The 14,798-nt window shown below is 38.5% G+C and overlaps 1 protein-coding gene across 4 annotated transcripts in view; it reads right to left on the bottom strand.

Moving 5' to 3' along the window:
* LOC145978911 (potassium voltage-gated channel protein eag-like) overlaps nt 1–14,798 on the bottom strand; it is a 420,913-nt gene that overhangs the window by 239,330 nt on the left and 166,785 nt on the right. For all 4 annotated transcript variants that reach the window (XM_083111868.1, XM_083111870.1, XM_083111869.1 and 1 more), the window contains exons 3-4: nt 11,628–11,728; nt 44–176 (exon numbers count right to left, since the gene is read on the bottom strand). In XM_083111868.1, the coding sequence (XP_082967994.1) occupies nt 44–176; nt 11,628–11,728 (234 nt within the window). The remainder of the gene's footprint in view (nt 1–43; nt 177–11,627; nt 11,729–14,798) is intronic.

The raw sequence follows: 14,798 nt of genomic DNA, 5'->3' as shown, positions 1-14,798 counted from the left end.
CTTACAAAATGCTGAAAGATGAAACAAAGTGATAGATACTTACTGTTCTTCTTGTAGAGGAGAATCTCAAACTGGTCGTGCAGTTGGGTCTCTAGGCATTCATCTATCCGAGCGATTGTCTCTTTATCTGTGAGCTCCCCATACATGAAACTGCAGCGACACGACTTCTGCATCACCTGCAATGATTATAATATTAATTGCACTATTTTGTAACATTTAGTAAAAAGTATTCTATACTTCAACACTTTTCGTACATTGTAGCAAGTAGAGTGCTGCAGGAAGAGGATTTCATTCGAGCGCCAAATAGTTCGCACGGACGACGCTAGATAGCGTACGGAATCGAGAGCTTCTTCGCTGGAGCGAATAACGTTCGAACATGCAAAACGAGCGGTGTACGCTCGAAGCCCAGTAGTACACGTGAAACCGAAACCGTAATTTATCTGTGTAAGTGGGCTCTCAAATATGGATCGGGATGTGAAGGATGCAGTGAAATTGAAACTTAAGTAAACAGAATCATCATCTCAATGTTAAAATGTATCATAATGTCAATGTTAATCTATCTTACCAATACAATTACATGTGAAAATGAAGTAGATGATTGTAGGCTGAAACTTCCAGGACGGATATTTTACATTTATGTGTCTACGATTATTGTCACATGAAAATTATATTTAATTGTAAACGCTCGAGCCCAGTACTCTGCTGTCCGATTAAAAATTAGAAACTCGAGTTTGGACTCCAATTAAAAATTATTCAGTAGACTTACATAAAAATGAGTTACATAAAATTTAGCTTATTAAATTCTGCGTTAATCTATGCTAACCAAATTTTTTTCGAGTATGCCTTCTATTTTTTATCGTCGTTAGAACAAAAAAAGGGCCTTTTTTTAGTTTTGCAAACAATCACTCTCTTTGAAATTCTATAAATCAAAACGGGTTGTCCAATTGTTATGAAATTTTAGTTTAGTGCAGGCAGAAAAATTCTAAACACAATTCTTAATTTTCAGATTTTTCAAATTTGTCAAAAAACCGTTATCATCAATTTAGCAAAACATCTTTTTCTACAAATACAATATTTTGAAGCTCTTTGCATCTGTTTTAAAATTCCATTATCATTGTCAATTCACATTGCAAAATCGATTTTATATACATTTTTATTAAACGGAGTAGAATATAGCGTTGTAGTAGTAGATAGCGTACGGAATCGAGAGCTCCTTCGCTCGAGTAAATAATGATCGAACAGGCTGAACGAGCTATACGCTTTCACCTCACGATCACATTTGAGGCCCAAATTTGAGGTAGTGGGCCCTCAAATATGGATCGTGAGGTGAAAGATGCAGTGAAATTGAAACTTAAGTAAACAGAATCATCAAATGTATCTTAATGTTAAGGTTTAATCTATCTTACCAATACAAGGATATGTGAAAATGAAATAGATGATTGTGGACTTACACTGCCAGGACGGATATTTTACATTTATGTACCTACGATTATTGTCACATTAAAATGATATTCCATTGTAAAAGCTCGAGCACAGCAAGTATTCGAGGGTCGTTCCGAATGCCACCTATTTATTTCCACGGAAACTACACTCTGTCCCGGAAAACTCTGGAGCAAACGAACGAAATGTCTCTGCGCAAGCAGTGACTCTAGATGGCTTGACCAATGAGCTCGTGAGAGGGGAAGCGAGTGCAGCAACCAGTCGTTTGCAGCAGCGCGCGCTGGTTTGCTCCATCAACTCGCTTTGTCACCTTCTCTTACAAAATGCACGACCTTGCTCCACAGATTCCAGAGACAAAGTATAGTCACCGCTATTGGCTATGCATTAGAACAGCCGATGAGCAGGAAACTTTGTCTGCTCAGAGAACAATGTATACTTTGTGATTTCTAATGTGGATTCCTTTTCTTATTCTATACCAGTTGATTCTATGCCCAGTGTGGGGTGTAGAAACCTACGGAACCTCCCGTAAACTTTAAAACGGGAGCTATTGTGCACATATGAAGTTCGGGAACATCCCGAAAGATGGGATCGTATGGTCGCAGGCGAGCAGTCTTCGCGCGCCATTTCAGGTGCGATATAGATGCACATTCTAGAGAAGAATTAGCGGTTACACTACATCCTATTGTATTGCAGAGTTCGTCGAATCAGTAATTTATTAAAGTACTGTATATATCGTACTTGTGTGTCTCTTCTGGCGCAGTCAGCGTACAAGAACCGAGCGAATTTCGTAAGTATTCGGAGCAGGGTGGAGTGTAGCCCGGTAGTCAAAGTTTGCGCGGCTTTCTGGAAACTGACACTCAGCGGTGACCCACCCCCTCGTAAATTTCTGTAAAGCAAGAGACGGTAAACTTTTTCACAGTTGCGATGTCGGTGTCACAGGAAAATGTTACCCGTGTAATTCATTTTCACTGGCCCGAACAGATGGAAACCCTAAAGCGCCAAATCCGTACTGTACGGTGGTTTGGTAGGGCAATTTTGCAATATGCTCCGTTGTCTTCAGACTGGTATGCGGCTGGGCGTTATCGTGGTGCAACGAGAGGTTTGTCTTCTTCTCTGGCTTAACTAGAAATTCTGACCAGATGCTTGTTCAGCGACGCGATGCAGCTAAGAGAGGCCACAACAGTTTACCGCTTTGTTGGATGCGTCTTGAACAGTGCGCATGTTGCCACTCGTAGACTGTCATTTTGACTCCGGCTTGCACGTCGGGCTGCAACACCTCGCTCACCGCCTCACTGTTTACTCTGTGTGAAAGTCTATCAACCATCTATAAATATCATTGAGTGATTTTATTTTCGCATTCGGGCCTTCCCGATGGCGCAGTGGTAGCGTCGTTGCCTTGTAATTATGGGGTCCCAGGTTCGATACCCTGTGGAAGCACATATTGGTTTGGATCCCGCTTTAAACTATAGGTCCAGTTCCGATTAGCCTTAATGTGCATAAAGTGGACTTAAAACACCCAATCAATCAATCAATCTTTTCGCACTCAGGAATTAGATTACATCGCTTTGTCACGTCTGTGACAAATACCATGTTGGCCATCTGCCTTTTGCTGCCATCTGTTGACAGCAAACAAAAGTTACTTTATATCGACAGAAAAGTTTAATATTTGCGTCATACTTTCAACGTCCTGTGCCAACAGAATAAGTAGGTGTCATTATTTTCGGGGACTCCTAGTATATGTTCTTCTTCAAGCTTATCTGGCGACGAATTGCAATGGGGTTCTTTTGGGTTATTGTGAAGTTGTTGTGAGGGTTATATGAACCAGGTGAGTTATGAAGGATATTCAGAGTATTGGAGAACTATCGTTATTCTTATCCCAGTCGATCGGGTACCGGAAGACATGAGTGTTAGTATTATAGTTATATATACTGTATATGCACTGTGTTTTAATATTCTTTCCATACAGTACGTAACAAGGAATAACTAGTTTTGATAATCATTTACAGCTGATAATTTTTTAATATATATTGAGAATTGAAATTTGATTTTTTTATTTTAATTCTAATTGTGCAGCTTCTATGTATAACAAAAAGATGAACAAAGAACTTAAACAAATTCTGAAAAAATAAAATAAAAACTTTTTGAAATCCTACAAAACGGATATGATAAAATATAATAAAAGCTTATCAAATGAAACAAAACGGATCCAAAAAAAGTGAAAGTCGTTTTACAACGAGATTCCATAGAAAATAAAGTGAAATAAATCTTAAGGAATTTTGCTCTTACTACCTTTCAGCATTCCGGAGATTCAGCCCGCACACGAGAGAAGTGTTAGTTATGAGCCATGAAGGAGGAAAAACGCGCGAAATAAAGTAGTTAATTGCGTCGGCGAATCTGCGGTAGTAAAGTGGAAACTTCAATTTCACACAACGAGTGTTCTGGAGTCCGTGGTCCGCGGTGGAAGGAACGCGTCACCCGGTTCTCGGTCAAAAATTTCATCCTCTCGAATCCAAGTTGAGCACTACGACACGTAACTGCTTTCAAAGGCTAATGACAATCCCTTGCAATATGAGAGCATAGTGCCCACGATATTCTACATTAGCAAAGTAACTGCACACGAAACATCTACATTCTCGTACCATCTCACACTCGTAGAATGTACGTACTCGTAAACAGGGAGGAAAAGTTACCATTCCGGTAAAAAAGAGAATGCGAAAATTCAGTAATTTCTTTGGAATTTACGACCAATGCCAACATTTTACGGACAATATTTCACTCATCAAAAATTGTTTCCTTTCGGAATATTTTGGCACAGTTTAGTATTTCAGAAGATTGATTGAGTTTGTGGTTTAAGTCCACTTTATGCATAGTAAGGCTAATTGGGACTGAACCTACAGTTTAAAGTGGGATCCGAACCACTATATGCTTCCACAGGGTATCGAACACGGGACTCCTTGATTACAAGGCGAAGATGCTACCACTGCGCCATCGGGGAGGCCTTAGTATTTCAGAAGAAAAAGCTGTAAAGTTTTCATAAATTTATGTCATGATGTTTGCAGCACTTGTCTATTCCTTGATATTATATTATATTATAGCTACTTTTAGTATAGTAAAGGGATGTACATCACTAATAATGGTGTTCGGGAATAGACACATAAGACACAAACTGCGATTTTCTGATATAAGTCACACTGAACCAATTAAAGAAAGTGTTATAAGTATAATTTTATATTGGGCATATGTGAAGATTCTAAACAGTCATGATCCAACATGCATATCATGTCCGTATTGTTTACTATTAAAAGAATAAACATAAATGACTGTCTGCTGTAAAAGTTATTTGCATTTCTCGAGCAACCTATAATTATGAACAGAGGACAAAATTATAAATTGAAAGAATTGCTTTTTTAAAAAAGCAATTATGTTAAATATTTGTTGAAACATGTCAGATAGGTACACTGTAAATATTTAGAAGTATGGAACATTTACTTTTTCAATTTTGTTAAAATTCCTTTTTAAAACAATTATTATCAAATGAAAAGCTCTGGTGTAAAACATGGTAAGTGACACTTTGGTCATTTCTGAGTTCATTAAGAAAAAAGGTTATTAAAAGCTATACTGTTGATAAATAGTTTTCGTGTTGTGTTTTCCAGTTTCAGAAGGCTTCGCTGAGTCCAATCCAAATTGTATGACATGGCAATTTCACTCGAACATTGAAAGATGGCACATTTCACTTTATAACTCTAAAATGACCAAAATGTAACTTACCATGTATTACACCCGACCCCTTCAAATAATACATTAATTTGTCGACTTGATGAAAATACCAAAGTTTGGTTTAGATCTACTTTATACACCATACTAACTTCAATTGGGTTTACAGTTTCATGTAGGATCAACAATTTAAAATTTGTTCTCACACGAGATATCTAACCGAAGAGCGTACGTTGCTTTCACAATATCCCAATGACATAGTGATAACAATAAATTTGTTCATGTAATTTGGGGATTTTTATTCAGCTGGTCATTCTTTAGAATGTTTATATAATATATCTTACTCAAATATTACATTTAATTACTATGTACGACTGTCCAACCTGAATAACGTTTTTCTATTTTTTTTATTTTACTGCACTTTGAAGTGTAACTGCAAATATTAACTAATTATAGGCCTATACGTTATAATATGTAAAGAAAGAGAGAGAGAGAGAGAGAGAAAACATCGAATTCTTCTTAGTGAACTGGAACGATAAAATATCGCAGGTATCATCATCTCAGTCGTAATTCTCGTAATAGATGTATTTTTTATTTGTGGAATTCTAGTTGCGAGTTTCCGGCTGAATAAAATTTCAAACCTATGTTGAGTTTGAAAGGATAGTATGAAATTCATTTATTATGTCACTTGCATTTATTAAAACAGGTTATGCAATCATCTTTTAAGGCAAATGTTTTAAAGAAATCACTTTATCTTTTAGCATTATCTTTTGTACCTTGGTGAATCTCTGTTCGGAATCAGGGCCTCCCCGATGGCGCAGTGGTAGCGTCGTCGCCTTGTAATCAAGGGGTCCCGGATTCGATACCCGGCGGAGGCACATAGTGGTTCGGATTCCACTTTAAACTGTAGGTCCAGTCCCAATTAGCCTTACTGTGCATAAAGTGGACTTAAAACACCAAATCAATCAATCAATCAATCTGTTCGGAATTTTGCTGCGGTCACTTTTTACCACCATTGTCCCGAACAAGAGTGCGTAACATGGATGAATGAAGGATAACTTCTAAATATATAGCTACGTGTATGCTTATACCGTGATTCGAACCTAGAACCTGGCGTTTATTGCACCATGATGACCCTATTTATAATATTTAAAATAAATATAATGTTACTTCTCTACTATATTTTTAGATGGTCTCTGTTGTAACAGACAAAACGTGTTGATAAATGTTGTTTGATTTGAGTTTCACTTTAACTCCACTTTTATGCCCAGAAAGGCTAATCGAGACTAGAGTTTAAACTGGCATTCGAACCATACCGGGTATCGAACCCGAGACCACTTGATTACAAGGACGACGGCGTTTCCCCAACGCCACAGAGGAGGCACAATGTGTCGATAACTTTAGGAAGTAAAATCTCTAGTAACAAATATAAAACAAATAGAAAATAGGAGAATGTTTCAGTCCAAGCGATAAGATAATTGTGTATGTTTCCTTTATTCAACATATGCATCCTGTCCACATTGGGTTCACATAATTTGCCAACACACATGGCACGCTGGGAATGATCGTTTGTTAAGGAAGATGGATGGAGCGGACTAAATCAACATTTCTGACAAGAGATTCCACCGCAGACGGAGAATATTTGCCTTCCACGGTTGCGTTTAAACAGAAATGAGCAGCTGCTAACATTTAGCTGAAGTAAGGATTTAGCTTCCTACTCCTGTTTTTTCGTATACATTTCGTATCTTCTTAGCCGCTTAGTGATTTTACATTGAAGCACAACCAATCTTTGCCACATTTTAGAAAAGTCGTGCTTAGAAAAAGCACATTCTAAAGAAGTAAAGCGGTTTAACATTCCTTCTGGAGAATTTTTCGTAGAAAGTAGCTTACAGAGTAGAATTCTACTACACTCCATGTTCTAAGAAGAAATGCGAACACATCTAAGTTTCTGAATTTAGGGAAATCACCTGTCCGAGCCTGTGAGCTGAGTATTTAAGCTAAAGACTACTTGAAAGATCTTTTCGGTCATTCTGGCATACTTTTTCGTCAACACTCCCATGAGAAAGATGAAATGGTAATTTAGTAATAACAAATATGTTTCCGTCCTTTTTTCTGTTTATATTCTTGTAACATTTAACATTTTAGCCGGGATATATTCCGACTAATATACGTGTGTGTGTGTATATATATATATATATATATATATATATATATATATATATATATATATATATATATATATACACATACATACAGGAGGGTGATTGGTAAATCGACCTATTCCTGGAAAGGAGTAATACTAGAGCACATTTGCAACAAATTTGAACCTATGCACCAGGGGATCGGAAATCAATGGGTTTCGAGTTATTGAAGTTTGTAGATTTTCGTGACATATTCCGACTTGCGACCAAAAAACTACTAATTGTGAAAAAACTACTAAACCCTGGGCACTTAATCGACATGTTGCTAACAGCTGACGAATGAGTGACTTGGGAAAAAACTTCATGCCCAAAATTCCCATACCCACAGAGAAAAACAGTCATTGGAGCACACGTCATGAAGAAATTTGGAAATTATCGTTTAAATCGAAGAGGATTACTCAAAAAAATGGTAACACACTTAGCGTAAAAATTACGGAAAAAACTTCCTTGTTTCATAAGCTCTCCAAAAAGATACAAATGTTGTCAACTGGCACACGGGTTGGGGGAAAAATCTGAATAAAAAGCTGAGAAGGCGCGTTGTAGACTACCACCATCTGACAAGAATTCTGTGGACGGACGAATCCATATTCGACCGCGATGGTATTACGAATTTTCATAATGCGCATTTTTGGTCATAACCCCAGAAAATATAAAGAAAAGGCTCACCAGAGAAAATTCTCACTAAATGGGAATCATTCACAATCATGTGAAGAATTGACGACGCTGCTGGAGGATGTGCCGCTCGCCACAAGAAGGGGTATGATTTACCAACATGATGGCTGCCCAGCCCACTATTTCCGGGGTGTGCGACAGTGGCTGGACTACAATTATCCCATGCGATCGATTGGTCGAGGCGGCCCGAACCCCTGGCCGGCGAGGAGTCCGGATTTGATGCCATGCGACTTTTACACATGAAAGAGTTAGTTGGGGTCACATGAAAGAGTTAGTCTACAGTCCACCAGTGGATTCCCAAGAAGAGTTGAGAGAGAGAATTGTGACATCCGCCCAATACATAAGAGACTTGAGTGTCAACGCGAGTGACTGCGTCTGAAGTACGATTGCATACGTAACCGGGGAGGCAATTTGAACAGGATTTGTAGTTTTCGTAACAGTTAATTCTGACAACCTGGAATCATGAGAATGGCAAATAACATTATTTCACTCATTTTCGTTCCTCTATTTCTCGCAACCGACAACTTCTTTTCACTTTACAAAGAGGTCTACAACGCGCCTTCTCCGCTTTTTATTCAGATTTTTCCCCCAACTCGTGTGCCAGTTGACAACATTTGTATCGTTTTGGAGAGCTTATGAAACGAGGAAGTTTTTCCGTAATTTTTACGCTAAGTGTGTTACCATTTTTTTGAGTAATCCTCTTCGATTTAAACGATAATTTCCAAATTTTTTCATGACGTGTGCTCCAATGACTGTTTTTTTCTGTGGGTATGGGAATTTTGGGCATGATTTTTTCCCAGTAGTCACTCATTCGTCAGCTGTTAGCAACATGTCGATTAAGTGCCCAGGGTTTAGTAGTTTTTTCACAATTAGTAGTTTTTTGGTCGCAAGTCGGAATATGTCACGAAAATCTACAAACTTCAATAACTCGAAACCCATTGATTTCCGACCCCCGGTGCATAGGGTCAAATTTGTTGCAAATGTGCTCTAGTATTACCCCCATCCAGGAATAGCTCGAATTACCAATCACCCTGTATATATTAGTCAATTTATATTCTAGTAACATATAATATTTAGTCTGGATAAATGTACCGTTGTTATGGATTATCTACAACGCACCCTTCTTGCAATGTGTATTTCTTTTTATATCACGCAAATCAGGTTATGGTAAAAATCAAGACGCAATAGGTTGTAGGAATATCAAAGTGTTTCTCAATAAATCCGTAACGACGGTAATTTCCTCCTAACGTTACAAATAGAGCGATATCAACCCCATGAATCTTTCAGCAATGTGATACATTTTCACTATTGCATGAAAAGTATTTACATAACTTATGACTGGTCATGGTGTCTAATTTCACTACTGTTAGCTGGAAAGCGACAGCAGTTCACTAATTCTCTCTTCATCAGAAACGAATTTAATTCCTTATTCAGTGTGTGACAACCACGTCCACGAGATCCAGGACCATAAATAATTGATAAACTGATCCTTTCAATCATGCCTAATACCGTTTCCTATTTTGGAATCGTATCATTTTTGATTTAATTATACCTTACGCTTGAAGCATTACCTAATGACCAAGGATAACCATGTACTGTCTCAACACACTTCCTATTTCCTTACCTGTATAAAAAATAATTAGTTGGAAAAATCTTTGACAAATCTAAATTTAGTAATTAAAGACTGTTAAAATTCGAATTTTTGGGATTAAATATATCCTTGGATATGATTCCTAATGCTGTAGGCTGATGGGTTGATTTAAATGACATAGCTTACTTATACATTTAGGTTATTTATAATAAGATAATAGAGGCCGTAAAATGGTAGGGAACCAGCGAAAGGTGATGAGGAAAACAATGGAAGAAGCTTGTCAGGAATGCAAGCTGCTGAATTTAAACCTGCAACCTTCCAAATACGAGTTTCCCATCTTATCCAATCGCCCAAAATAGTTCGATACAGTATAGCTACGTACAGTCACAAACAAAAATGACTATGATAAATTGAGCCACTTATAGTTATTACACAGCAAATTGGCTCATTGTGTACCATGCACGTATAACCCTTTTAGATCGAGAGCTGACGAAGGATACTGGAGAATTCCTGGACTGATATATCGCACAAAACATTCTCTTCAATAGACTCTAACATTCCATACCAAATCCGTCTACTATGTATATTGTGCATATTTCTGTTCTCTGCTGATATTAACTATTTCGCGGAAGCACTAAAATAACATAAGCGGCAACGATGTTTTGCCATTGGCCTTAACATAAATCGCCGGCCCCCGTGGTGGAGTGGATATCACAGCGCGCAACAAGGCCAGGGGTCCTGGGTTCGAATCCCGCCCTGGGCATGGGTGTTTGTGAATGTCCCTCGTCAATTTCATCATATCATCACTCATCCTCATCGCCGCGATTAGCCAAAAATTGGCAGAAAAGTTAAGTAAAATAAACCAAATCAATCAGTCAATTAACATAAATCGTTGTTTCTTATGCCAATTCCATGCATATTTCAGGTTGTCGACCTTCAAGGATAGGCTGATTGAGTTCAAATTTTTATTCATATTTCCTGATGTTCTTATACTTAAAATAAAGCCCCGCTCTTTTTCTCGTGATGTATAAATTCCGTAATCGTGACTGTAATTGATAAAAAATTTGAGGCGTGCATAATGTTCAATGAAATATAAAAAATATAAGCAAAATTATATCGTAGACAATAGTAGATGGCGTGAATTTGTAAGTGATCATAATATATTAATTACATTAGGGTGGCGCATATTGTATCTACCAATAGAAGTTGGCAACCCTGACGGAACGCAGGTGCGCATGCGGAGAAGTTTCCCATGCTCTGCATGTCTCGCAATTAGTCTGCCATGCAACGTTGGCCAGTTCAGACACGAATCGTGGCAGTAGAGGCGTTCATCCGAACGGGTCCCGTTCAGGAGACGCAGGAGACACTGCGACGAAGGCCCAATGAGGGTCGCCATCAACCAGTGCCAGAGAGTCACAACATGATACGATGGGTCACACAATAGAGAGCCAATGGCAGCGTGCAGAAACAGAAGTCTTCAGGCCGAAGGAGGCGGATTCTCTGGCGCCCTGATGCTTCCCAGTGCAGTACCTGCTGCGTCTCCTGAAAGGGACCCGTTTGGATGAACGCCTCTACTGCCACGATTCGTGTCTGAACCGGCCAACGTTGCATGGCAGAGTAATTGCGAGACTTGCAGCTGCCTAAGCATGGGAAACTTCTGCGCATGCGCACTTGCGTTCCGTCAGGGTTGCCAAGTTATGTTGGTAGATACAATATACGCCACCCTGCATCAAACTATCTCCTAGTTGTGGTTATGATTCTTTAACACGTTATTCATAAAGAAGAGTAGAAAATAAATTATCTTTAATCATTTTAATATCTGTCTCCATCAGCATAAGTAGGAAATACAGATTGCTTTATAATCTTAAAAACTTTTTTGTAACAGTATTACCTACATCAGAGAAAATGGTATTAATCTAGCTTCGAATATACAATATAGGCATTCTCAAGCTGTTGTTTGAAAATATTTAATGTTCTCTAACATATTGGAATTATTGAGATATACTTACCTCGGCCCTGTTAAAGCCCGAGATCTTGCAGAAGGATTCGTTGCAGTACACGATGGGAAAGTCCACGATTTGAGCGTTCGCCAAGAGAAAACTGCTATCAGCTGAAAAGAGAGAAAATCGAGCATAAGACATTCCATAGAAACCAAGTGTAATGTGCAACAATAGCATATTGTTAATTAAATATCATAATGCAACAAAGGAGGTTCTGTTCTTATATATGAAATTGTTGTAAATGTTTTTGGTATAAACCGTAAAACGAGGTTGAATTCAAGAAAGTTTGTGTATCTTCCTTGAAACGGAAGTGAGTGGAAATATTGAAGTTCCTATGTGGAAGTAGTGGTGATGCTGTCGCCTTGTGGTAAAGAAGTCGTGTGTTCGATCCCTGCTTTCAACTGAAGATCCAGTCCCGAGTAACCTTTTTCTATGATAAAAGTGGATTTATAACAAAGATGAACAGGCAACTTCCCACATTACGTAGAAACAGAAAATAATGAACAATATTACAAAATCAGCAAATAAATTCTTTATCAAGTAAAATAGTTCATAATGCAAACTTTACAATGTTTAGTTCAGTAGTATTTGTGTTCCCCAAATATGAAAATATAGGCAAAAGGAATATATAAGGTTTTTAATTCCTTTACATAACTAACTGGGTTGTATGTAGGAACCCTGTATGTAGAAATGAAGCATTCAAAAGTTTTCTGCTAGCTACACCGGCGTTCGAGCGCGTTACGTCATCAGTTTTAATTAATCACATTCATCCCAGTCATGACGACAGACCAGAAATATAAGAAAATGGACATAATAAAAGGCAATACACTTGACTTTGCCAATGAGGTAATAAATAATCGAATTGAAAAGTGGAAACAAATTAATGATTAATATTTTTCACTAATCTTGCCAAATTCATGACATAAATCAGTAAAACTATGCACAGCATATTGGAAATTTTGAAAGTTTTTCAAAACTTGTTTCACACACATATGATTCCCTTTATCCTTGACGTAGGAACATGCCTGCTCTAGAAAAGTACGTTCCACGTGAATGTGTCCTTTGAAAGCCTTGAACAAAGCTGACACACATGACAAATGAGACGTCGCTGAGCCGGTGTTCCTACACGGTGCAGCCCACAAGCCAAAAGCTTTCCTCTGTACATGTTATATCGCACAGGAAAACAAACTTGTTAAATAGAGGGCACGGAAGAAGCCATAAAATCTCTTCCTTCGGAATACAGGAAGTTCTCTACGAGGAAGGTTCCATGCATATTATAAAGCTGGCAGTGTGAAACATAATCTGAATAATGTCAAAAATAAATAAAATTTCGATTTTATTCAGCTTTTTGTTAAACAATTCATGAGGTTTGAATTTCTAAAATGTCCCCACGAACCAAGAATACAATGTGGAACTTAGACTTTCAGGTATCATACAGTATGCGCCAAAATATACAGTACTGAAATGAAAAGGTGAACAAAATTATAAGACATGTTACAATATAGTGACTGGTCTATATGCAACCCAAATAACAATCGTGCCTTTTGGATTGCATAACTGTCAGGAAACCTAAGGTTAGGTTAGGTTAGGGCATGTGGAGTGGACGATTGTCATTTGGGGTGCATATAGACCAGTCACCTTTTTCAAACTCGGTCCATCTTCACGACTGCTTCCGTATGAGCGGATATAATGCTCAACCATGAATACTTTCTCCTCCGTCGAGAGACCCATTTCCAACAACAATTGCACAACACAACTTCCTTTTCACTACCGCGAACACGTGCAGCTGGAGCTATGCCCCGTCGACAAACGCAACCACGTGTTCGAGATGCGCGAGTTTCAGTACTGTATATTTTGGCGCATACCGTACTTGTGACTACCTTGTCACTTCAAAGAGGTTAGTCGATCATACATGCACTGCATTTGATTGTTGTGTAGCGCCTTTCTCCTATTCTCGGCTAATACCTGCAAGTGGCACGTATTAATACGACCCCGGTGGATTTCTATGACTTAATCTTCTCTTCGCAATTTTGTACATTCACATAATAATAGCTCCTTAATTTTTGTCTTTCATTTACCCTTAAGTTTAAAAATTCTTATCAGTCATGGAATCCGAGTTCAACTCAGTGATTTCAGATGAGATGTTTTCCAACAGTGTCCCTGCACGAAGTTGCTGTGGGATTCACTTAGCCTCTAGAGAATGCAATCCCGAGTAATAATCCCTGGCATTTCGGGACTATAGACTCTAATTCCGGGATCCCGATCCCAAATCATTCCTCTCTTCTTGTTCCATTTCGAACATTGAGAGCGGCTGCTAAATAGAGTTGATATGTTCCTAATGCTGCAATTGACGAATTGATAAACGGCGAAGATTGAAAAGAAAGCAAGTTCTGCAGACACTACTCAATATGGCATTCTAGTCTTATTACAAATAACATGATTATGCGCTGTTATCTTTTTTATTGGAATTTCAAAATAAATAAACAGTAACTGTCAAATGAAAACAGTAATACTAAATTCCCTAAACAACCATTTATCTATTTAAAGCTTACATAGCGGGCGCATTGTTGTCCTGTATTGGCAATGTTAATGCCCCTGTACTAGAATAAGTCGAGTTTTGCCGAGAGAATAAGAGTGGGATAAAATACGTGTTATTGAATATGCAGGCACAGAAATGTTGTTTACGCTAAGCACGGATGGATGTAGACGGAAAATATGTTGCTAATGTGCAATGCAAATAATCTCTAATATCAAGGACTGTGAATCTTGTAATGCCGAGATTTCCGAACAGGAGAAAGGAAGCGGAGTCCCGGGCTTGTATTCCCTACGCGCTAAGACGCCAGGGGTCCTCGGTTTGAATCCTGACTTTGACATGAGTGTTCTTCATCAATTCCATCATATCATCACTCACACTTATCGTCTTGATTGGCCAAAAGTAGAGGAAACACTAACTAAATAACAAAAATTAAAATCAAGCCTATAGCTCTTTTCTATTCTTACGGCGGGCGCTCTATATGCTTGTAAGGGAAGTGGGGAGCGGAAAAGCGACCAATTCAACGCGATAAGAAACGCAGCACCCTGTAGAACGATGTGTGGGCAGAACTTTCTCCACTCGACGTCGTAACTCCCGGCGCCACCGCTATTGTCTGGTTGGTCTGCTGCATATTCGCCGCTCCCCAC

Source organism: Lepisma saccharinum, chromosome 25, assembly GCF_977018435.1.
Source record: "Lepisma saccharinum chromosome 25, izLepSacc3.1, whole genome shotgun sequence".
NCBI classification, from domain to species: domain Eukaryota; kingdom Metazoa; phylum Arthropoda; class Insecta; order Zygentoma; family Lepismatidae; genus Lepisma; species Lepisma saccharinum.
The sequence above is the reverse complement of the archived record's forward strand: the minus strand, read 5'-3'. Positions and strand labels throughout refer to the sequence as shown.